The following is a 25,775-nucleotide window of genomic DNA, read 5'->3' as shown; positions in this document are numbered from 1 at the left end:
TCAGATAAGTACAAAAATTGACTGTAACTTTAACAATGAAATGGGAGGAAAAAAAAAAAATCACCTCTACTCTCACCTGATGTTTTCAGTTTTCTGCAGTGAACTTTTGAACTTACTTTTAACTCTTAGCAATTACAGTTAGCAAAAACATTCTAACTAGGCCCAGCGTAGCTATGCTTTATTCAATTGGGTGTGTAAAAAGCAACGGTCCTTCCCATGCAGGTGTCTTATACCATAGTTTTATATATTTTTTTCAATTAATTTTTACTGGAGTATAGTTGCTTTACAATGTTGTGTTAGTTTCTACTGTATAGCAAAACGAATCAGTTATACATATACATATATCCCCTCTTTTTTAGATTTCCTTCCCATTTAGTTCACCACAGTGTATTAAGTAGAGTTCCCTGTGCTATTGTACTACACTTTTAGACACAGAGCTTCTGGCCTTTTTCTCTCAAGGGCCAACTCTGTTCCCACAGCACTGGGGCCCTATCTCCACCACTTCCACTGGAAGTCCATGTCAGCTGACTGCTGAGCTCTTCAGAAGGTCATAAGTCAGAGGAACAAAAATGGGGAAACTGTAGCATAGCAGTAAAAGGGAGACAGAGAAATGAATCTTAGCACTCACTGCCAAACCCTGCTTTGTAAAGGTTGTTACAGATGAGGCTGCTTAGTGAACAGATGCAGACTGACAGAACTGAATAGGGCATACTTCATATGTTGACTTCACATCAGACCCCTGAGCCATGAACATGCATACTCCGAGTTGTCCCCGTTTATAAGCAAGCATGTGGTTTTTCTCTATTGACATTGCATTGTCTAATGCAACTGTATTGCCTCCAGAGTCAGGAACGCGACAGGAATTCCTAAAGCCATAACAATTGAATGATTACTGTCATAACAATTGAGTGATTACTGTCGGGTGAGTAACAGTTGTGGTGCAAGATACCCCCAGGCTCCTGAGGCTCTCCTTTGCTTTCTCTATCTCCACGGGGCTGGGCCCAAGGCTCACGGCCAAGCTTGGACCATCATCATGCAATCTTTCACATAATGGGCCCAAACAGGCTGTCTTTGCAAGCAATAATTTATTCTCGCCACAGAGCATTCATCAAGATTAAAGACACATGTGGGAGGCTTTGAGATTTCTAATTTTTCTCATTGGGTATTCAGTTCTTTCTTGAAATACAAGTTTAGGAAACCCAGGTTATTTGGGGTTACAGCGATCCCACAAGGTTAAAAAAACATTCCTTTAGAAGAAAAGTAAAAAGTCCAACGCAGCTGGAAATAAAAGTGAGAGTCTCAAAGGATGACTCTTTGGTGTGGTTTATCTGAAGACTTTTAAAATTTTATTTCCAGAAGCCATTTGATGGGAACTACATCTTATAACCTGTATTTACTTACTGAGCTATTTTTCTTGATGAGACAAAATACGTTGCTAAGGATCCGAGCGCACATGATCAGGTCCTTCTGTTCTTGCAAGTGCATGTGGAGGTGATGTAACACGACAGGTAAGAGAATATACCGGGAATCTGGAGGGAGAAGAAGCATTAGTGTCACATGGAAGAGTCCTGTGCAAACCTCGTGCAAATCCTTATCTACTCTTTCATCTAATTTTAATTGCTAAATTATTAATACATGTAGTTAGAAAGGTACTAGCTCTACAAGGTTGATATTGAAAAACAGTAGTCTCTTCCCCAACCCATGATTCCTGCACTTGCGAGACCTTTGACTCTTTTATTGAAATAGGTGTTTTTCTGGTTTTTTTGGTTTTTTTTACTTCCCAATACCTAAATGGCACACTTCTCTTGCTATTTCCAGATTTTTCATTGAGACGGATCATCTACTGACTTCCTAATATGGTAGATGAGAATTTAGTTTTTTCACCCCCTTTTCTTCTCCCCAGCCTCTCAAAAGAGCTGTATACAATTTCTGGCTAAATGAACACTTTGCGTTTGCTGTTATCCTGACTTCCAACCCTTTGTCCAAGATCAGATTTTTGTTGTATTTTTGTTTTTCTCTCTCTGAAAGCTTTCAGGAAATTATTCTTGGTAATTCAAACTTTCATGACTATTTGACTTGCCTTGACTCTTTAACTCTATAAACCCATGTCCTTCAGTGCTGGGAACTTGCCTTGAATTATTTCTAGGATTATTTCTTTCCCACTATTTCTTCTGTCCTCTGTCTGGAACTCTAACTACATTCACGTCATGAATCTCTTCAGCTTTCTTCTACTTTTCTTGAATATTTCTTTCATCTTCTGTCTAAAATTCTGGGCAATTTCCTTACTTTACCTTCCAACTCCTCTATTCAATTTTCTTATTTACACTATCATATAGCTAACCTCCAAGTGTCCTTCTCATTTTCAAGTCCAGTGTTGTGGCCGTACAACCTGTGCAGTCACACAGATCCCTGTGCCCACAAAGGCCCCGCGCTTGTGTGGACAAAAAATTGTTTCTCGCCATCTGCCTCTACAAGGATGAAGTCACTAGCCACTGCAGTCGCTGACCCTCAACATGCCCTGAAAGGAGTTCAGGGTGGAGATAAGGAATGAAGCATTCTGTGCTCTGGGAAAAACTGGCAGAACAGGTCTTCAGATAGTTAGATATTTTTCACAAGATTTTATGAGCCCAATTTCTTACATCTTCTCATGTCTAGAAAGGCACTAAAATCACTAACAGAGACATGTGTTTAGCAGCCACCTCCTACCAAAACGTGTGCTTGACTGCACATATCCCCCTTCGCCCGCCAAAATCACATATATACCGACCTCCCCTGCTACCTTCAGAGCAGTTCCTCAGAGCTATCTGGGAGGCTGTCTCCTGGGCTATGGTCCTCATTTTGCTCCAAATAAAACTTAACTCACAGCTCTGGGGTTGTGCGTTTTTTTTTTGTTTGTTTTGTTTTGTTTTTCAGGCGACACTTGGTGTAATGATCTGCTGTAGCCATCATGAAATTCTTAATAACTTTCAAACAAGAGGTGTTGCATTTTCATTATGCAGCCATTCGTCTTTATTTCTCTGAATGATCTCTTTATAGCTTCCCATTCTTGTTTCATGGATACACTATCTTCTCTCTCTGGGGAAATCAGAGACAACTTTTTGATTTTTCTTCTCCCTTAATTATCTTTGTCTTTCAAGTTCTTTTTGTTTGTTTGTTTCTTCCTTTGGGCCTCTGCCTTTCACATTAGAGGTTTTTCTCCAGTATTTGGTGATCTTTTATTGTCCCTTCATCTTTTCAAGTGAGGTACTGAAATGCTAACTGGGAAAAAAAAAAAACACCTGTGTGCCTAGGTAAGCTTGTGGACTGGTGAGGCTTCACCACAGGGAGGAGAGACATGCAGATGTTCCATCAGGGGACCCCCAAATTTCAGAATCTGAGATGTCTGCTCTTGGGCTGGTCAGTTTCTCCAGAGAGAAATCTGCTAATCTCCTCTCTGGGGAGCATGAACCAATCATTTTCTGGGTAATGTGGAATCAAGATGGTAAGTGGCTGGTGGGGAAGTGGCTGGTAGGGGTCCCTCTGTTTAATCTGCTTACAGTGTGGAGCCTCACCCCCCAAATTTAGCATTGTCTGATTCTTCTGAATCCAGGCATGTCTCATTGACTTACTCTAGAGAGTAAACTTTCCATTTTTGCTAAAATAGAGGAGGGATTGAGGTAGGGTGGAGTGGGATACTAAATATTCCTTCTAAAGATTTAAAAATTTTCTAGCACCCTTAATCTTCAGAGATACTTCATATTTTCAATTCCTGATCCTTTCTGATACCATCCTGGGTTTTCTGCAATTCTGTGGTATAAACTAGTTTGTTTCTTGGCTCTGCTCCAACTCCATAAACCTGTCTGTGTTTCAGCCTTCTCTTGTCTGCTGTCAGACTTTGTAAAACTGTTGATATCTTATGTGTTGCCATCTCCTCTCCCACTCTCCTGAACTTGTGAGATTCCATATTTTTTAAAAATTCCTTTACTGACCATAGATACGAAACCACAATTCAAAAGTTTAGCAAATCAATGCCAGCAATATATAAAATAAGTATTACTTCAGGACCAGATGAGGTTTATCTTAAAAGCAAGGTTTGTTTAACATCCAAAGCTCATATTCATATTCACTTTCATCAGGGAAGAAAGATACATAGAGTTGATTTCCTCTTATGCATGGTAGTTCATTCCTAAAAAGTCACCGGGAACAGTGAAATGGCGAAAAGGGAATCATTTCTCCTAGGAGAAATATATAGGTACTTGTGTATACCTCACAGAGATTACAATCTGAAATCCTAAAATCAACTCATCAAGGTAGATTCTATTTTCTTTATTTTACAAAAGAGAAAACGAGGTTCAGAAGTGTGAAGTGACCTGCCTGAGGGAGTCCCACTAACAGGGATAAGAGTTGGGAATTAAACTGGCCCCAGAGCTGGAGCTTCCTGCCCTCTGCTGCCTCTGCTCTCTGTTCATCCCCACGTGAGTGGAAACGGAAGCAGAGCATCGCCTTACTCGACCTCAGCTGGGAATGTGTGCATCCCGGAACTCAAAGTGCTCACTACTCTGCGCATGCCCGTGAATGAACATAAAAGTGCCACAGTACTGATTCGGGGGCTACAAATAAGTTTCAGTGAGTCAGTCTGTGAATAATAAACACATGTCTCAATCCTCCCTTAAATGGAAGTCTTATCTCGATCTCTAACTTGGCATTAGTATTTGAAATAGTAAGGTAACAGTAATCTAAAAATTGACTTATGCAGTATATATTTCAATCTTTTGAAAAAGTAACAGTGAATACGCTTATTGTCCTGAAGGTTTATTTTTCAGCATGATGTCATGAGCACAAAATTAGTGCCTACCGGGGGCCAATAATGGGCATATTATTTACGAGATGTGTACTTACAAATGCCCTAGCCCCTGTCCTGCTCTGCTTGATTTTCTAAAAGATGTCATCTGTGCAACAATTCAAATGGATTAATTTTGGTTTATAAAAAACCATGTGTCTTATAAAGAGTTTGCAATAAATTATAATTCTACTTCACTCATTCAAGGAAAAGTGGATAATCTAAATAACTCTATACCTATTAAAGAAACTGAACTTGCTGTTAAGAGCCTACAAGGAGAATTCTAGACTCAGGTGGCTTCTATGAATTCTATGAAGCACTTATTGGAAGAAAGAGTATCAAGTCTGCACAAATCCTCCCAGAAAATAGAATAAACAGGGGATACAACTAACTCATTTTATGAGGCCAGCACTATCTATGCCGAAATTAGCCAAAGACATTACAAGACAAAACTACAGATTTGACATTTCTCATCAATACAGATGCAAAAATCCTTATAAAATTTTAACATAACACACACACACACACACACATACACACACACACACACACACACAATGATTAAATAGGATTTATCCTGGGAATGCAAATTGATTTAACATTTGAAAGTCAATCAATCAATATAATTCACCATATTAGCAGTAGATGTAGGAAAAATGCAAAATTCAGCATCCATTAATGATAAAAACTGTCAGGAAGATAAGAATAGAAGGTAATTTTCTCAAATTGATAAAGGGCATTAATGAAATGCCTGCCATTAGCTAACATAATAATAGTAGAAGATTGGATGAATGCTTTCTCCTTAAGATCAAAAATAAGACAAGGATGGCCAATTTCACCCACTCAGTTTAACCATGCACTGGATTCCTAGACAATAAAATAAGGTATATCCATAGGTGAAAAAGTATATGACCCTGTATCCTAATAAAAATCGTAAGAAATGCAAACAAAGTGTTCACGATTCGGAAAGGGCCTTCAGCAGCGTTTGCCTGACTTCTCTTACTGTCTTCTTTATTTCTTTTAGGAGTGAGGTTAGAAGTCTCATATTTCTTTTAACACCTGCCACCAGGCTACCAGCACAAGGAGGTATGGCCTTAGGTTCACCATCAAAACAAACCACATAAGGCACAGGCACACTTCACTTTAAGAAAACGAACACGGAGTATTAAAACCCAAACTTGTAAAATAATTCATTGCAGGCTTCCTTTCAACAGGAAGCGTGACCGGGGAACTTAAATACTTATTTACAAATCAATTACTTGAGAAAAAGAACCAAGAAAAGGAAACTGAAAGCTTAAATGACAGGAGTCACTGTCTAGTGATGCTTAATTAGAAAGGAAGATAAAGCTTATCTGATATGTTCTTGCAGCCAGTGGGATTTGATTTCTAAAAATTCAATTTGCAGCCAACTGTTAAGAAAATCTCTACTGCCAAAAAAGTAAGTAAGGTAGACAAATAATTCATGTGTGGTGTGTAGATTTGCTGCTTCTCCATTAGTAGGGCAGTATCAGCCAATGCACAGGATAGAATGGGTGGGTAAATGCCAAACCAGCTGACCAGTTAAGAAGATGCTAACACTTACCTTTAAAAGAAAATACCTGGATTCATCAAGAAGGCTCAAAGGAAATAGAAGGGAATTCCCTGGTGGAGCAGTGGTTAAGAATCCGCCTGCCAATGCAGGGGACATGGGTTTGAGCCCTGGTCTGGGAAGATCCCACATGCCACAGAGTGCCTAAGCCCGTGCGCCACAACTACTGAGCCTGTGCTCTACAGCCCGCGAGCCACAACTACTGAGCCCATGTTCCTAGAGCCCGTGCTCCACAACAAGAGAAGCCACCGCAGTGAGAAGCCAGCACACTACATTGAAGAGTAGCCCCGGCTCGCTGCAACTAGAGAAAGCCCGAGTGCAGCAACGAAGACCCAATGCAGCCCCCCAAAATTAATTAATTAATTAAAAAAAGAAAAAAGGAAACCCATAGTTGAACAAACACTAACTTCCTAAACATTTAACAACAGTATCCGTTATACAGCTTCTATCCTTGAAAGGGTCAAAACGCTCATTATGTATCTCATATAAAGCTCACTGTATCGTGTCTCACTTTCTGTTTTGCCTGTACACACTTGAGTGGATAAAGCCAGCTCCTGATAGCAATTTCCAGTGGGCGTGGGGCTGGGAAGGAGGAGAAGCAGCTAAAAAATGCTGATGAATTTCCTCCTTGTGGTTGATTTCGAGGAAAGTCGTCATCTTTGCCTCCTCTATCAACAAAGCTTTAGACAACAATCCCTGTAGCCATCTGTCCCCACGGGAGTGAGGTCTGTGAGTCCTGTGGTGGCATGCAGGGTTGCTGGCCACTCTCCACAAACTGCCCCAGCGTGGGCTGGACATCAGCAAGGACACCTAAGCAGCTGCTCTGTGGCAGCCTCAGGACGGGGAGATGGTAAACCAGGTGGGCAAGAGGTCCAGCTGTGGCACAGCTTTGCATGTAGCAGAGCTGCTGGCTGCAGGGAAGCACCAGCCGCACAGGAAGCCCTGAAATCAGAGCTGGGTTAGGTCTTTGTCATCAAAGCCACCAGGAATTGAACTGCCAATGTTACAGATAGCAACAGAACCTGCAAACAAGCCCTTCAGACATTAGAGGACAGACAACATTCAGAATGGAAAGGATCACAGATGACTTAGGGGCTACATGCCAGGCAGACAAAGTCAGGATCACAGAAGAAAACAAAATACAGGGCTAAGGATGATCTCTCTGTGTGATTCTTACCCAGTGGATTCAATCCCCTCCCACACCCCGCACCTAAAGCAAAATCTGAAGGAATGCAAAGTATCCATCAGTGGGAAAGTGCCTTTATCTGTGTTCGCCTGTCTTCTCTTAGTGATTTCTTGATCTCTTTTGGGAGTGAGGTTAGAAGTCTCGTATTTTTTTTAATGCCTGCCACAGGGCTACCAGCACAAGGAGGTCTGGCCTTAGGTGTACTTTTTACTTTTGTCAACTGTGCTCTGCTCCTGGTCTGGGACTCCAGCACTGAACACTGTTCTGTTGTCATGTTCATGCTCAACCTTAGCTCAAAAGTTGCTTTTGTAATAAAACTTTCCTTCTTTAATTCAATAGCTATCACTGCTCCATCCTGATCCCTAGCCATGACCCAGTACCTAGTATTCACGAAACGTTTATCAAGCAACTATTATGTACTAGGTACTGTTACAGAAGCTAAGATAGAACTGTCATCAAGATAAATATAGCCCCTGCTCTCTGAGGCTTTCCTTCTGGGATAAGGGTAGGAGATGGACATTAAACAACTAAATCACCAATTCTTTAGTTATTACAGATGTGTTAGGTTATCCAAGAAGTAAAAAGCCAAAGAATGAGAGTAATAATGAGGTGGGCGAGGCAGATAGAAGATTTCTGGAGAAATGAGAGTTCAACTGAGCCCTGAAGGGTGCATGGGGGTCAACTAGGTTCAGAAAGGAAGAGGAGAAAGTGGGTTCCAAGCAGAGTGAAGAAATATGGAGATGGGACCAGGCAGGTGGGCCGGGCCAGGTCACAAGGCCTAGAGTGTATGAGTTTCTGAAAGGGAACTATGGCTACACAGATGGACAGGAGAAAGGAGATATGGGGAAAAAGTATAGAAACCACTGAGGCAGGTCAGAGCAGGCGGCAGTCTGTATGGAGAGGTGGGAGCTGGGGAGGGGAGAAATGGCTGGGCATGCGAGACGCTGTGGAGGCCCAAGAGCAGTGGTGGTGGTAGGTGGAGACGAAGGGCAAAGGGAGAAGAGGGCTTCAGGAACGACTCTGAGGTCTCTAGGTGGAGAGTGTTGCCACATAGACTGTATTGTAATTTGCTACATTACTTGTAACCTAATACCTGGAATGGGGTCTGCTCACAATAAACATTTGTTGAATGAATGAATGAGCTACACCATGAGTTCTACTGGATCTGACAGGCAACTGAAATGGACCTGACATTTCTGTGTTCGTGTTTTAACCCAGCTTAAATGGGAAGTAAGTAGGTTGCACATCACATTATCACAGTCCAGTTTGCAGCAACTCCACGGGCTGGCACTCGCCCTGGGCGCCCAGGAGAAAGCAGCTATTCCTAACACCATACTTCAACGCAAACCACAGCAGCTGCTTGTGGCATTGGAAACAAGACACACATCCCAGCTCTACTCCCCCACCCCCCGGAAGTCTGTGCATATGTGATTGAGTGACAGATAAGAAATGAAAAGATAGGGGTTCCCCCTTTCTCCAGAAACGTGCTTGCTCAATCAGTATTGAAGAGATCAGAAACAAGGTCAGAGAACAAAGTTGAAATTGGATGGTGAGTAGCCCAAAATATGTACATTTACCTTTATTTTCAAACGCCACAGATAAAACTTAGGGTTGGCTACGATTTGGGTGATGCATATTTTTCACCTTAAGTTCTATGTTCAGAGTGGCGCATTACCTAAAACTCCTAATTTTATCTTTTTCTCTTCTAGGGAAAGATATGGAAATTCTTTTCCAAAGAAGCCCCTTTCTAAGTACTTCTTTAAGAACCTACACTTTAACATGGTTTTAACTAATATATACACCTTAAAAATTTTATGTGTGCAAATCTTTAATAAAAGCCAAGTATAGAGATTGAACAACTATGAAAACTATGAAACTCTCAGCAAGCGCTTTCAGAGCTCCCTGATGGTGGAGGCCACCCAGAAAGGCCTTTGCTCCTAAGTTTTTCCACTTTGAGCAAGGGGACCTGGGGGAAAACACAGATAAGGGCAGCGAGCAGGGAGTGGATGAAGGAATTGAGACTAGAGGGGGCAAAACACTAAGGATATTTTAACAAAGACTTTCTTGAGGTCTCAGGGGATTTTTAAAGGAAAAAACAAAAAAAACCCTATTTTTATATTGGCTAACCAACATGAAATCTACATTAAAAAAACTAAGGTCTTTACACTTCTTCCAGTGGTCCTGCATTATCATTCCACTTCTAGGGAAAAAGAGCAGCCCTTATTCATGCAACTCTGCTCATCTTTATAAGGCGCATCTACTACAGTGCAAGCTCTGGCTAATAGAAAAGCTTTAAGCAAATGGCATTTTCAAAAGTGAAAGAAATTTAATCACTTGCAGTGCCAGAGAAGTCAATACTCAATTATGCTTTAACTATAGTTCTAAGAAATAAAAGCTACCAGGCACCCGTCAACTGTAGTAATATTTCCCTCTTAAAGTTGTCAAATTAATAGATAAACCATCACACATCCTTCCTTTATATTATGGCTTAAAATGGGAGGTGGAATGGGGAGGTGGAGGCATTCATTCCCAGAATAAACTGTAAAAATAGTCTAATAGTCCACCTTCCTCCCTCTCTCCTTTACTTTCATTGCAGCCTTGTATCAAATCCACAAAAGAGCTAACAGGGACCGAGGAGTTTCTGGTGAAAAGGAAAAAAAAAAAAAAAGACTTTTGGATGCTTTCTTAAGAAAGCTTTCTTTTCTTTGTAGGAAAAGAAAGTAGCACTGTCATGTTTCTCGTCATTACACACTCAGTGCACTTATGCTCACCTCTATTATCTGCACTGAGGTTTGCCTGATAAACTGCTCAATTATCCCAAAGCAGAAATGTATATGACTTTTTCTTAGCAAGCAAATAGCTCAGCAATGACTACAGACCTCTGCTGAACAATTCAAGTGACAAGCAATGGAGCCCAGTGCAAATCTGATGCAAAACCACAGTCCCCCAGAGCCTGACCTTGCTGTCTGAGAAGACTTAGCACCTGCCCTCTCACCCCCATTGCTTAAACCATCCCTCTGCTCCCGCTCTCCACACTTCCCTGCCCCAACCTCTATACTTCAAATCTACTCTTTTTGCCATTGCTAAAGCTGTCTTCTCCAACATCATTGAGACCTTTTCCTGGTCTTCAAAAAACAGGAAGAATAGAATTGTGGGGAAAAAGGGAAAAGTCAGTTGTTCAACTTTTATACCTTAAGTACGTCTGACTGGACCCCACATGATTTAGACATCAAATAACAACCTGCTTAAATTCTAAATCTGAGCTAAGTCTTTCAGGTCTGGCCAGATGCCCTAGACTCTCACCTTGAGGGTGCAGCTCAAAGGGGTTGACTCAGTCCTGCCTGGCTGTGGAATGCCTCCAGCCCTGAGGCTGCCCCTTGGCCCTTAACTCAAGATGGCTTGAACCTTCCTATCGCTTTTTTCATTCCCTTTTGTGGTGCTGACCTTGTATTCTGTATGTATTAATTTCTAATCTAAGCTCAACTAGAGGTATTCTGCAACCATGCTGCTTCCTTTGTGTGTCTCCTCCACTTTTTTTCTCCTTGGGATTTGTAATGGTTACTTTTATATGTCAATTTGACTGTGCCATGAGAGCCCAGATATTTGGTTAAACATTATCTTGGGTGTGTCTGTGTGAGTGTTTCTGGATGAGAATAACATGTGATTTGGTAGACAAAGTAAAGCAGATTGTCCTCCCCAATGTGGGTGGGCCTCATCTAATCCGTTGAAGCCCTGCATACAAGAAAAGGTGGAGTAATGGAGGGTTTACTCTCCCTGCCTGTCATTCAGCTAAGAAGTCCATCCTCTCCTGCTTTCAGATTTAGACTGGAATTTATACAATCACCTCTCCTGGTTTTCAGGCCTTGGGACTCAGACTGGAATGACACCATCTGCTTTCTTGAGTCTCCAGCTTGCCAACTGCAGACCTTGGAACTTCTCAGCCTCCATAAGCACATGGGGCAATGCCTTATAATAAATCTCCTTACATACACATACACACACGCACACAAACATACACTATTGGGTCTGCTTCTCTGCAGAACCCTAATATAGGATTCTAGTACTAAGCCAACTTTCAGAACTTTCTCTCTTTCCTAGGGGCTTGTAACATCTACAGTTTTGTTCTCCAAAATGTTTTGAAATTTATTTTCTTAAAGTGTGGGTCAATTGTGCTCCACATTCCTTTCTAGCTAATATGAACCCCCAGAAAATGAGGTCACTTTCTCAGATTCTTCTCACTTCTCTATCACTAACCAGTTCATCTTTGCTAATCAGAATTCAGCTCAGAGTAGCAATTATCTTTGCCATACACCATGTCCTGAGAAATGGAACTGTCATTACGGCAGTCAAGAATTAAGTACTTTGTCTTCAGCTGAATACATAGCCAGTTGATACCCTGTAACATACTTATCCCTACTTTATTTTGCCCTGTTCAGATTTATAATTTTAATCAGAAAAGTGTCATTTGTAACTTGCATCTGGCCAAGATGTGTATACTTACATGAATGCAGCACTTTGTGTTCCATTTATTTTACTTTCAATAAGTAAATAAAATTCATAGACTTCTGAGTGTTTTTGACCTTCTACGCCATCACACTGCTTCTGAACTGTTTGTTTTACCCATATGTAGTAGGCAGAATAAACAGTTGCCCCCAAAGATACCTACATCTTAATTCTCAGAACCTGTGAATATGTTATGTGAAAAGAATATGTTAGATGAAAGAGATTTTGCAGAAATGATTAAATTAAGGATGTAGAGATAGGGAGATTATCCAGGTGGGCACCATGTAAACATAGGGGTCCTTACAAGTGAAAGCAGCTAGACAGAGTCAGAGGGAGATGTGAAGACGCTACACTGCTGGCTTTAAAGATGAAGGAGGTGGCCACAAACCAAGGAATGCAGGTGGCCTCTAGAAGCTGTAAAAGGCAAGAAGACGAATTGTCCTCTAGACACTATACAAAGGAACGTCACTCTGTTGACACGCTGATTTTAGCCCAGTGAGAAGCATTTTGGACTTCTGCCCTACAGACATGTAACATAAGAAATTTGAGTTACATTAATCCACTAAGTTTGTGGTAGTTGTTGTAGCATCAATAGGAAACTAAGAGGCCAAAACTATATGTAAAACACGAGTCTCATTTCACCATATTTTGGTGATGCTATTCTTTTTTTGGTTATGCTTCTTAGGCAATATTTACCCATTCTCTGTCATTTGGTTATAGGTATTTTGGGGGAAATAAGACAAAACTGGGGCAACCAAATTCCAAACTCCCTTTATAAAAACTCCTTTTCTCATTTTAAGAAGTGTGTGTACTTTTTTTTTTTTTAATTTAAGTAGAGGTCAAATGTATTAGACTTAATCCCTTTACCTGTTGTTCTCTACCAGAGCCTCTCTTACTATGGTTCTCTGCACCCACACAATGCCCTTAGTTACAGTTTTATATTGTCCCTCTTCTTCTTCCAATTAGACAGAATCTGCTTATTTTTGTGAGATTTGCCATGGCCCTTGTAGGGTTCACACTCTTCTCTTAACCACCAGCCAAGACCTCCTACCTGGTTCTCTGACACGGTCTAAGGAGCCAATGATTTGCACTGCACATCTTTGCCTCCAGTATCTCATCTTTCAATCGGACTACACAGATGTGCTCTATCTATCCCCCAAGTCCACAGTTTCTGACTTAGAATTTCAGAGTCACTAGAAGTACTTTCTAGGTTTGCTAACACTATTGCTGGGTCCCATGTGATTTAAATAGAGGGTAGTTTGAGCCTTGGAAGGCTCTCAGAAATGCCTGCTGTTTTTCTCCATGAAGATGGCCTCCTTCCAGATGCGCTCTGCCATTTATACATGACGACAGTCTATTTTCCTCAGTAGTGAGTCACTAAACAGCAAGCTAATTCTATCTTCCTGGGGCACTGACAGAAGTCGACCCTCTTACTAACATCTGCACATGCTTCTAAGTGTTCCATTGATCGGGAGCTGCTTTGCTTCCCAAAAGTTTATGCTTCCCCATAATTATCCTCCATGGTGACTGTCCCACATATCATTAGAGGCAGGTTCCCCCACCTCCCCCTCCTCCTCCACACCAGTGTCACCATCACTAAATCCCAGCACTGGCTCTGAGCCTCTCCTCCAGATCACAAGCACAGACCCTCCAGGGTCCACACATCCTTGGTCTCTTGAGTCCCTCTATCCTGGCCACCTAAATAATCTCATCACCTCCCACAGAGAGCTGGTATCTTTTCTTCTGGCTTGTAGCAGCTACTTTTTGTTTCTCCTAAGTTCTGATTTCTCTACCACCTCCTGAGCATCAGTAATCAATAAGAAACTGAGCCCACAGACAAAACACATCTCCTAGGGGCAATTAATGAACACAACCCCCCCAAATAATTTCCTTATATTTGAAAACAGTTTTCATTACCTGTGTTGCTCTTTTGGTGTCAAATTTTAACCTAACAAAGAATTATCTGGCCTGTGAGGGAGAAATATGGTAAAAATCATCTATTCTTCTGAGAGAGGAATGAACTCTTCTCAGTTTGGTAAAAAAAAATTGAAAGTCTAGTCAAATTGGGATGCCTGGTCTGGACCTTAACCCCTTCCACTTCACACCACCTTTTCTTAACCCTGGAGGAAGCCCCAACCACTGAAGCAGAACCTCTAGGGCTCTCAGGGATAGAGTTTGAAAACTACCATGAGAAACATCTCTTTTCCAGGATGAGATGTGTTTTTATGTGGAAAAATCAGAAGGTTGAACTTTCTTTCATGTTGATTCAAGCATTGTTTACTTCAGAAAAAAAAATCAGAAACATACTAACAGTCTATCAACGGGACAAAAAATAAATTAACCATTATATATATACACACACACACACACACACACACACACACACACACACACACACTCAGTGGAATACTATACAAGAGTAAAAAAGAACTACAGCTATATCTAATAGCATGGATAAATATAAAAGTGTAATATTAGTCAAAAAGAAGCACTCTACTTAATGACATTCAACATAATGTCATCATATAAAGACTAAAAGATGAAAATATTTTCAAGAGGTTAAAAAAATATGTTTTTATAGCTACAGAATAAAGGCATAGAAAATAGAAATGGAATCTCTGATAGTGGAAACTTCTATGAAGGGAGCGAATATATACAAGAGGGCCTGAATATTTCTATAATGACAAATCTCTTAAAAGACCTAGAGCAAATATCTGATATTGCTGAGATTTACTCATATTATGCTTTATTCTTCTTTGTATGTTTAAAATGTTTTACAATAAAATAATGTAAGAAAGCTTTATTAAATATATTTTAAACACCATTTCAAAAATACTGCACTACACACACATATCCGCATTCATGTGAAAACATAATTCTCAGAAGAATTTCTAAAAGTTTTTGATTCAGTGATAATGACAGAAACTTCTTAAATTTTAAAATGAGACTGGTATTTTATTATTTTTTTCAGAAAAAAAATCAGAAGAAACAAGAGGCAATGGGATTTAATAATAGATATTATGACAAAATCAATTTAGTAATTACTCACTTGCTATTAGGATAAAATAAAAAATGACAATACACTGAAACTTTCACCCAGTTTCAGAACACAAATTGATGGAAAACTTTTAAGGACAAAAGAGACAAATAAACAAAGATAATAGCAGGTCCCTGTAAGCATCTCTGAAAGAAAAATGTTAAATTTTGTTGAATGTTAAAAAAAAAATCTAGAGCAAGGAAAAAAAGCATGCCCTACACTACAACTTGTTATGAATAGAATTAATAATTTAATCATTAGAGTTTTCATTCTTTCTAGAAATAAAGTTTGAAGAGCCATACTTTTGTATCTGACTATTTAATAAACTTATTCTACCATCCAAATAAATAATGCTTTTGAGAAAGTTTTTAGTTTCTCTTTTTAATTGCTTCTGCTGACCTATAAGGACAAAATGTAAATAATGGCTTTCTAGAGACACTGTTTCATCCAAGAGACCCAGCACCTTACCTGGGTTTGTATACAGCTGGCTTTCCACGGTTTTGCCGATGCACTGCAGTTTAACAGCTTGCAGGGCGTCATCCACGTGCACGATGGTCGGCAGACTGCCCAGGGTGTCCTGTACTAAGTTGGCCACTTCCCGGACATCAAAGAGCTTCAACAGCTCTGAGTACACAGCTGGGAAGGAGCTCAGAAACACAGCCTTAAAGAGATGAAATTTAAATCAATTCCCAGATATGACCTGAGAAATCAGCTATAAAACGTCAGTGAGTTTAAGATCGTGACAAATATTTTTGAATGCTAGAAAAATGAATGTAAAATGTTTCTGGTACTGAAACTAGAAAGACTAAAAAGGTTAAAAGGCAAAATTTAGAAAAGAAAAAAAGTGTACCAAAATAGAGCAACTTTTCAAAATATGCAAAGGTACAACATAGTAAAAACTGGGAAATTCTGTAAAACTACTGACATTAGCAAGATGATGGACAATATGCCCAGAGAATCAGCAGAATGCAGCATGATCAAATGGAAAGAATGCTCAGCTAAGACCTGGATTGTAATTTTATGTTTCATTCTTTTTGGAGAAGCTTTCTGAAGTGCTCAGTTAAATCTCATTTACTTTTAAGAAGCCAAACACATTAATTCTCTAAAGCACTCAATTTATGATTAAAGAAAAAAACATAGGACATCAGAAGACCTATATTATATGCAGGACTAGTTTGGCTTCTAATAAACTCTGTGACCTTGGACAAATCTTTTTAACCCTGTAGGTTTCAGTCTCATCACCTGCAAAACAACAAGATCATTAGAACAACTCCTTAGGTTTCTTCAAGATATACTGAAAACCCAGAACTGTCTGTATTCTTTATATAAGAAACCTGATAATTATATTCTAAGGGGAAAAGAAAAGATGCTAACATAAAACCCTGAGGAGCATACTTTAAAAACTGGGCTAGGAGAGGACCTTCCACATGGAAGAGGAGTAAGACAAGGAGATCACTTTCCTCCCCACAAACACATGAAAAATACATTTACATGTGGAACAACTCCTAAAGAACACCTACTGAATGCTGGCAGAAGACCTCAGGCTCCCCAAAAGGCAAGAAACTCCCCATGAACCTGGTTGTGTGGCTGACAGGGTCTTGGTGCTCCAGCTGGGTGTCAGGCCTGAGCCTCTGAGGTGGAAGAGCTGAGTTCAGGACATTGGACCACCAGAGATCTCCCAGCCCCACATAATATCAATCAGCAAAAGCACTCCCAGAGATGTCTGTCTCAATGCTAAGACCCAGCTCCACTCAACGACCAGCAAGCTCCACTGCTGGACAGCCCACGCCAAACAACTAGCAAGACAGGAACGCAACACCACCCATTAGCAGAGAGGCTGCCTAAAATCATAAGTTCACAGACACCCCAAAACACATCACCGAATGCGGTCCTGCCCACCAGAAAGACAAGACCCAGCCTCATCCACCAGAACAAAGGCACCAGTCCCTTCTACCAGGAAGCCTACACAACCCATTGAACCAACCTTATCCACTGAGGGCAGACACCAAAAACAATGGGAACTATGAACCTGAAGCCTGCGAAAAGGAGACCCCAAACACAGTAAGTTAAGCAAAATGAGAAGACAGAGAAAACCACAGCAGATGAAGGAGGAAGGTAAAAACCCACCAGACCAAACAAATGAAGAGGAAATAGGCAGTCTACCTAAAAAAGAATTCAGAGTAATGAAAGTAAAGATAATCCAGAATCTTGGAAATAGAATGGAGAAAATACAAGAAATGTTTAACAAGGACCTGGAAGAATTAAACAGCAAACAAACAATGATAACAAAGGAAATGAAATTAAAAATTCTCTAGAAGGAATCAATAGCAGAAAAACTGAGGAAGAAGAATGGATAAGTGACCTGGAAGATTAAATACTGGGAATAACTACCACAGAGCAGAATAAAGAAAAAAGAATGAAAAGAATTGAGGACAGTCTCAGAGACCTCTGGGACAACATTAAACATACCGACATTCGAATTATAGGGGTCCCAGAAGAAGAAGAGAAAAAGAAAGGGGCTGAGAAAATATTTCAAGAGATTATAGTTGAAAACTTCCCTAATATGGGAAAGGAAATAGTCAATCAAGTCCAGGAAGTACAGAGTCCCATACAGGATAAATCCAAGGAGAAACACACCAAGACACATACTAATCAAACTATCAAAAATTAAATACAAAGAAAAATATTGAAAGCAGCAAGGGAAAAACAACAAATAACACACAAGGGAATCCCCATAATGTTAACAGCTGATCTTTCAGCAGAAACTCTGCATGCCAGAAGGGAGTGGCAGGGCATATTTAAAGTGATGAAAGGGAAAAACCTACAAACAAGATTACTCTACCCAGCAAGGATCTCACTCAGATTCGACAGAGAAATTAAAATCTTTACAGACAGGCAAAAGCTAAGAGAATTCAGCACCACCAAACCAGCTTTACAACAAATGTTAAAGCAACTTCTCTAGGCAGGAAACACAAGAGAAGGAAAAGACCTATAATAACAAACCCAAAACAATTACGAAAATGGTAATAGGAACATACATATCGATAACTACATTAAATGTAAATGGATTAAATGCTCCAACAAAAAGGCATCTACTGGCTGAATGGATACAAAAACAAGACCTGTACATACGCAGTCTATAAGATACCCACTTCAGTCCTAGGGATACATACAGACTGAAAGTGAGGGGATGGAAAAAGATATTCCGTGCAAATGGAAATCAAAAGAAACCTGGAGTAGCAATTCTCATATCAGACAAAATCGACTTTAAAATAGAATCAATCCAAGAAGAAGATATAACAATTGTAAATATTTATGTACCCAACATAGGAGCACCTCAATACATATAAGGCAAATGCTAACAGTCATAAAAGGGGAAATCAAAAGTAACACAATAATAGTACAGGACTTTAACACCTCACTTCCACCAATGGACAGATCAACCAAAATGAAAATAAACAAGGAAACACAAGCTTTAAATGATACATTAAACAAGATGGATTTAATTGATATATATAGGACATTCCATCCAAAAACAACAGAATACACTTTCTTCTCAAGTGTTCATGGAACATTCTCCAGGATAGATCATAGCTTGGGTCACAAATCAAGCCTTGGTAAATTTAAGAAAATTGAAATCATATCAAGTATCTTTTCTGATCACAGTGCTATGAGACCAGATATCAATTACAGGAAAAAAAACTGTAGAGGATACAAACAGATGAAGGCTAAACAATACACTACTAAATAACCAAGAGATCACTGAAGAAACAAAAGAAGAAATTTAAAAATACCTAGAAACAAATGACAATGAAAACACAACAGCCCAAAACATATGGGATGCAGCAAAAGCAGTTCTAACAGGGAAGTGTATAGTGATACAATCCTACCTCAAGAAACATCTCAAACAAATAACCTAACCTTACACCTAAAGCAATTAGAAAAAGAAGAACAAAAAAACCCAAAGTTAGCAGAAGGAAAGACATCATAAAGATGAGATCAGAAATAAATGGAAAAGAAATGAAGGAAACATGAGCAAAGATCAATAAAATTAAAGCTGGTTCTTTGAGAAGATAAACGACATTGCTAAACCATTAGTCAGACCCATGAAGAAAAAAGGGAGAAGATTCAAATCAACAAAATTAGAAATGAAAAAGCAGAAGTAACAACTGACACTGCAGAAATACAAAGGATCATGAAAGATTACTACAAGCAACTATATGCCAATAAAATGGACAACCTGGAAGAAATGGACAAATTCTTAGAAAAGCACAACCTTCGGAGACTGAACCAGGAAGAAGTAGAAAATATAAACAGACCAATCACAAGCACTGAAACTGAAACTGTGATTAAAAATCTTCCAACAGGGCTTCCCTGGTGGCGCAGTGGTTGAGAGTCCACCTGCCGATGCAGGAGACACAGGTTCGTGCCCCGGTCCGGGAAGATCCCACATGCTGCAGAGCAGCTGGGTCCGTGAGCCATGGCCACTGGGCCTGCGCGTCCGGAGCCTGTGCTCCGCAACAGGAGAGGCCACAACAGTGAGAGGCCCGTGTACCACACAAAAAAATCTTCCAACAAACAAAAGCCCCGGACCTGATGGATTCACAGGAGAATTCTAATAAACATTTAGAGAAGAGATAAAACCTACCCTTCTCAGACTCTTCCAAAATATAGCAGAGGGAGGAATACTCCCAAACTCATTCCATGAGGCCACCATCACCCTGATACCAAAACCAGACAAAGATGTCACAAAAAAAGAAAACTACAGGCCAATATCATTGATGAACAGAGATGCAAAAATCCTCAACAAAATACTAGCAAACAGAATCCAGCAGCACATTAAAAGAATCATACACCACGATCAAGTGGGGTTTATCCCAGGAATGCAAGGATTCTTCAATATACACAAATCAACCAACATTAAACACCCTCTTAAAATGAAGGATAAAAACCATATGATCATCTCAATAGATGCAGAAAAAGCTTTCCACAAAATTCAATACCCATGTATGATAAAAACTCTCCAGAAAGTAGGCATAGAAGGAACTTATCTCAACAAAATAAAGGTCATATATGACAAACCCACAGCCAACATCATTCTCAATGGTGAAAAACTGAAAGCATTTCCACTATCAGGAACAACACAAGGTTGCTGACTCTCACCACTATTATTCAACATAGTTTTGGAAGTTTTAACCACAGCAATCAGAGAAGAAAAGAAATAAAAGGAATCCAAATCGGAAAAGAAGATGTAAAACTGTCACTGTTTGCAGATGACATGATACTATACATAGAGAATCCCAAAGATGCTATCAGAAAACTACTAGAGCTAATCAATGAATTTGGTAAAGTAGGAGGATACAAAATAAATGCACAGCAATCTCTTGCACTCCTATACACTAATGATGAAAAATCTGAAAGAGAAATTAAGGAAACACTCCCATTTACCACTGCAACAAATGAATAAAATACCTAGGATTAAACCTACCTAAGGAGACAAAAGACCTGTATGCAGAAAACTATAAGACACTGATCAAAGAAATTAAAGATGATACAAACAGATGGAGAGATATACCATATTCTTGGATAGGGAGAATAAACACTGTGAAAATGACTATACTACCCAAAGCAATCTACAGATTCAATGTAAGCCTGTCAAACTACCAATGACATTTTTCACAGAACTAGAACAAAAAACTTCACAATTTGTATGGAAACACAAAAGACCCCAAATAGCCAAAGTGATCTTGAGAAAGAAAAATGGAGCTGGAGGAATCAGGATCCCTGACTTCAGACTATACTCCAAAGCTACAGTAATCAAGACATATAGTAGTTGCACAAAAACAGCAATATAGATCAATGGAACAAGATAGAAAGACCAGAGATAAACCCACGCACATATAGTCACCTTATCTTTGATAAAGGAAGCAAGAATATACAATGGAGAAAAGATAGCCTCTTCAATAAGTGGTGCTGGGAAAACTGGACAGCTACATGTAAAAGAATGACATTAGAACACTCCCTAACACCATACACAATAATAAACTCAAAATGGATTAAAGACCTAAATGTAAGGTCAGACACTATATATAAAATTCTTAGAGGAAAATATAGGCAGAACACTCTATGACATATATCACAGCAAGATCCTTTTTGGCCCACCTCCTAGAGAAATGGAAATAAAAACAAAAATAAACAAATGGGACCTACTGAAAGTTAAAAGCTTTTGCACAGCAATGGAAATCATAAACAAGACGAAAAGACCACCCTTAGAATGGGAGAAAATATTTGCAAACGAGGCAGCTGACAAAGGATTAATGTCCAAAATATACAAGCAGCTCATGCAGCTCAATAACAAAAAAACAAACAACCCAATCCAAAAATGGGCAGACGATCTAAATAGACATTTCTCCAAAGAAGATATACAGATCGCCAACAAACACGTGAAGGTATGCTCAACATTACTAATCATTAGAGAAATGCAAATCAAAATTACAATGAGTTATCACCTTACACCAGTCAGAATGGCCATCATCAAAAAGCTACAAACAATAAATGCTGGAGAGGGTGTGGAGAAAAGGGAACCCTCTTGCTCTCTTGGTGGGAATGTAAATTGATACAAGCACTATGGAGAACAGTATGGAGGTTCCTTAAAAAACTAAAAATAGAGCTACCATATGACCCAGCAATTTCACTACTGGGCATATACCCTGAGAAAACCATAATTCAAAAAGAGTCATGTACCCCAATGTTCATTTCAGCATTATTTACAATAGCCAGGACATGGAAGCAACCTAAGTGTCCATCGACAGATGAATGGATAAAGAAGATGTGGCACATATATACAATGGAATATTACTCAGCCATAAAAAGAAATGAAATTGAGTTATTTGTAGTGAGGTGGATGGACCTAGAGTCTGTCAAAGAGTGAAGTAAGTCAGGAAGAGAAAAACAAATACTGTATGCTAACATATATATATGGAATCTAAAAGAAAAAAAATGGTTCTGAAGAACCTAGGGGCAGGACAGGAATAAAGATGCAGATGTAGAGAATGGACTTGTGGACACGGGGAGAGGGAAGGGTAAGCTGGGATGAAGTGAGAGAGTGGCATGGACATATATACACTACCAAATGTAAAATAGATAGCTAATGGGAAGCAGCCACATAGCACAGGGAGATCAGCCTGGTGCTTTGTGACCACCTAGAGGGGTGGGATAGGGAGGGTGGGAGGGAGATGAAAGAGGGAGGGGATACGGGGATATATGTATACATATAGCTGATTTACTTTGTTATACAGCAGCAACTCACACAACAATGTAAAGCAATTATACTCCAGTAAAGATGTTAAAAAGATAAAGAATACAAAATAAAATACACTTAGCCCCACTTTATATCACAAATATTTAAAAAATATTGAATAATCAATTTTTAAACAAATTCATTGCATTTGTGATGTACCAGGAATTCAGAATAGTCGAATAAAGCAATGATTAAGTCTCTGAAAAAAAAAATTAAAAAAAAAAAACAAAACTGGGCTAGGATTGTACATCGAAACAAACTCAGCCTTTTAAAATTCCACAAAAGGAGGGCAGTGGAAGGAAAAGTCGATCAGCCTCAAACACCTGGTGAAGGAAGAGGCACTTTTTGTAATATGAGATTCAAGGGCTGGTGGGTTTACCATTGAGATCTGACACCAGGAGAAGGTAGCTCAAGTCTACAAGTACTGATGATTCAAACACAGAATTAAATTCAAAGTCATGGAGTTTGGTATTTACCTGTATAGCAGCAGCAGAAATTGTAGAAGAGCCAAGACCTGTTTTTGATGCCAGAACCATCAGAATGCTTAAGGTGCTGGGGTCAAGAGCTATGTTTTCCCCTTGACTCTTAAAATTTATAGATTTTCTTGAATGTACTTAAAATTAATAACCTGATATTCCCTGGTAAAGACTATATTTATATAGCCTTCATTTCACTCTGCAAAGAGCTGAGTCATACAGATGAAATGTAAAAAAAATTAAAATAAAATGAGCCCAGTTTTCTGGTCACTAAAGTCACCTAAGTTGACTTTCCTCAGGAATCCCTTAATTTATCCATCAATTCTTTATTTATACCTCTTTATTTCAAAAAGGTATTTGAATGTGCTTGCAGTGTAAGATACAATTATTAAAAAGGATAAAGGAACAAGGGACGTTGTGATGAGGCAGAAAGACAGCTGTAATAGCTATCTAAGCTAAAGATTTTTACTGAAAATAAAAATAAAAACATGATTTTGTTTTGACCTTCTTGGTAGCCAAGGCAAATAGAGAAAGATAATTAATAGGAACTTGGGGCAGGGTCTTGGGCCTCAACTCCTTCTGCCATTCCTCTTTTCTTGGGGTTTCCAAGGTAGAGACCTGTCCTTGGAATGGGAAAACAAGATCCACTGTATATAGCTGACTAAGCCTTCAGTCCTGCCCAGGGCAGGGCTCCTAAGGACAGAGTCATTAACAGGCTGGGCTTAGGCCAGGAGTACTAAATGAAAGTCCTAGTACCAGGATGGCCAGATATACAGAGCAGCCATCCATTGATCCAACCTGAAGGATTGCTGGGACGGCTATTCTACCTCCAGGAGACGGAATTTGCTCTGAGTTGTAGCTCACATGGAAAAAATGCAAAATGGAGCAAGGATACTGGGTTTTTGTCTTTCAGGCAAGAATCTTTAAGGACCAGTGGGTAACCCTGGCTCTGGACACGGTAGGCAGAGTTCTAAGATGATCTCCATGAACTTTGTCCTCTGATGCTGTTCCCATGCAGAAGTTTTCTCTGGCTCATGGTGGGGGAACTCAGAGATTTGAAGCATGAGAAGGATGTGACAAACTGTGCCTGGCTTCGAGGATGGAGGGGCCACACACCAAGGAATGCAAGTGGCCTCTAGGAACTGAGAGCACCCAGATCCTCCTCCCACCCCTGGGTGACAGCCAGCATAGAAATGGGAATCTCACTCACAAGGAAACTAATGCCTGTCAAAAGCCTGAAAGATCTAGAAAGTGAATTCCTCCCCAGAGCCTCCAGATAAGCCATCAAAGCCAATACCTTGATTTTGGCTGTAGGACCAAGACCTGACCAAGCCTTCCAACCTACAGAACTTGAGCTAATAAAGGGTGTTATCTAAAGCCACGGTGGTCATTTGTTATGCAGCAACAGAAACCTAACTGTTGGATCAATCAGATTAGTGACCTTTCCTTCTTGGAAGAGAGAGCTAAGAAAGTGTGGGGTCAAAGGGGGACTTGGAATGGGAAGAAGTGTTTAGCATTCTCCCAAAACATAAAGGAACAAAGTCCTCATTGCTTAATGAAGAAAACTAACTGCTTCATTATTTTGTATAAATTTTCTCTTAGCATTAAACTAAATAAAATTATCATTTCAAAATTTTCAAGTATAGGATACTGCATAAAATAATAGGGAACGACTTCAGTAGAGTTTATGAAGATATTTAGAAACTATTATACATTTTATATATCATCTCTTGATAAAAAGCTAAGGGCCAAAAAAGAAGAATCAAATATGATTCTTTGAAGGTGCATAAAGTTGTTTTACTATCTTGATGGAGGGATAGAACTTAGAGAATCAAGAGCAGTTGGAGTTCAGTATGTTAAACAAAGAAAAGGAGGCTGCTCTATATTGTGGTTGTACCTCAGCAGCCGAAATCATCTCAGGGTGACTGCTAGGGTTCGGTGGAAACACAACTAAGGTAAAAGAATATTTCTCCAACTTTAAAGAAGAGAAAAATCTCTTGAGTCCCTACAAAGGCATCTCATTAAGAAACCATGACTTAAAGTTACTCTTAAGAGTAAGAGAATATTTTTCAGTTATGGATTAAGTAAGTTTTATCCCTGTAACTGATAAAGGCTTGTTTTGTTTTGTTTTGTTTCAGAAAAATCTCAAAATGAAAACTCAACTTTTCAATAGCTTTTGTAAAAGTAGTGAACTTCTGAGAACTTTCATCTAAAGGGATATATGTTAACCTGTTACAGTATCCTTTTCAAATATCAATGGCTGATAGGTAGGGTCTGGTTAGTGGGCCAACTTGACACTGAGGCTTCTGGCAAGTTTCCTAATGTGCAGTGATTGTACCGTTGACAAGAGAAGCCAAAATTGACATTAAAAGAGCCCGTATCCTTAACCAGATGGAAGATGAGTCCACCTCTGCAAAGAAGAAAGTAACAGAATAGCCCCAAACAGTCAGAAAAACATGGCTCTATTATTGGGGGGGGTGGTACATTTCTAGTGTTTTGCCATTACATATAACGCCTTCCAAATGTCAAATGACACCAAATTACAACAATACTCTTAGGGATCTAGTTTTGTCTCCTAATCTCCCATTTTATTTCCCAACTCTCAGTGATTATAAGTCTCAAGTCTCCAGGGGATGGTAGTAAAGAGGTTGCTTCTCCATCTGACAAGTTATTAAACCAAGTTATTAGAATTAAACATGTACAATAAGGATTAAGAAAGTGTAGAGAAAGATATTCAGAATTATATCTCGGCACATGTTCAAGGCCACGCTATTTGGAAAGTGTATAGATCCTGTTCTTAAACAAAACATGGGCAGCTACTCCTGGTCATAGAATTTGGCAGCAACCGCTCAGCACTGGTCATAGC

At 39.5% G+C, this 25,775-nt stretch overlaps 1 protein-coding gene across 1 annotated transcript in view; it reads right to left on the bottom strand.

Annotated features, from left to right (window-relative positions):
- The window catches only part of DOCK4 (dedicator of cytokinesis 4), a 501,134-nt gene that overhangs the window by 107,301 nt on the left and 368,058 nt on the right, over positions 1 to 25,775 (bottom strand). Inside the window, 2 exon segments of the mRNA XM_032643431.1 lie at positions 1,402 to 1,529; positions 15,602 to 15,794. Of these exon segments, the coding sequence (XP_032499322.1) occupies positions 1,402 to 1,529; positions 15,602 to 15,794 (321 nt within the window).

The sequence above is a fragment of the Phocoena sinus genome, chromosome 9 (assembly GCF_008692025.1).
Source record: "Phocoena sinus isolate mPhoSin1 chromosome 9, mPhoSin1.pri, whole genome shotgun sequence".
NCBI lineage: Eukaryota > Metazoa > Chordata > Mammalia > Artiodactyla > Phocoenidae > Phocoena > Phocoena sinus.
This window is presented reverse-complemented; position numbering and strand designations above follow the sequence as displayed.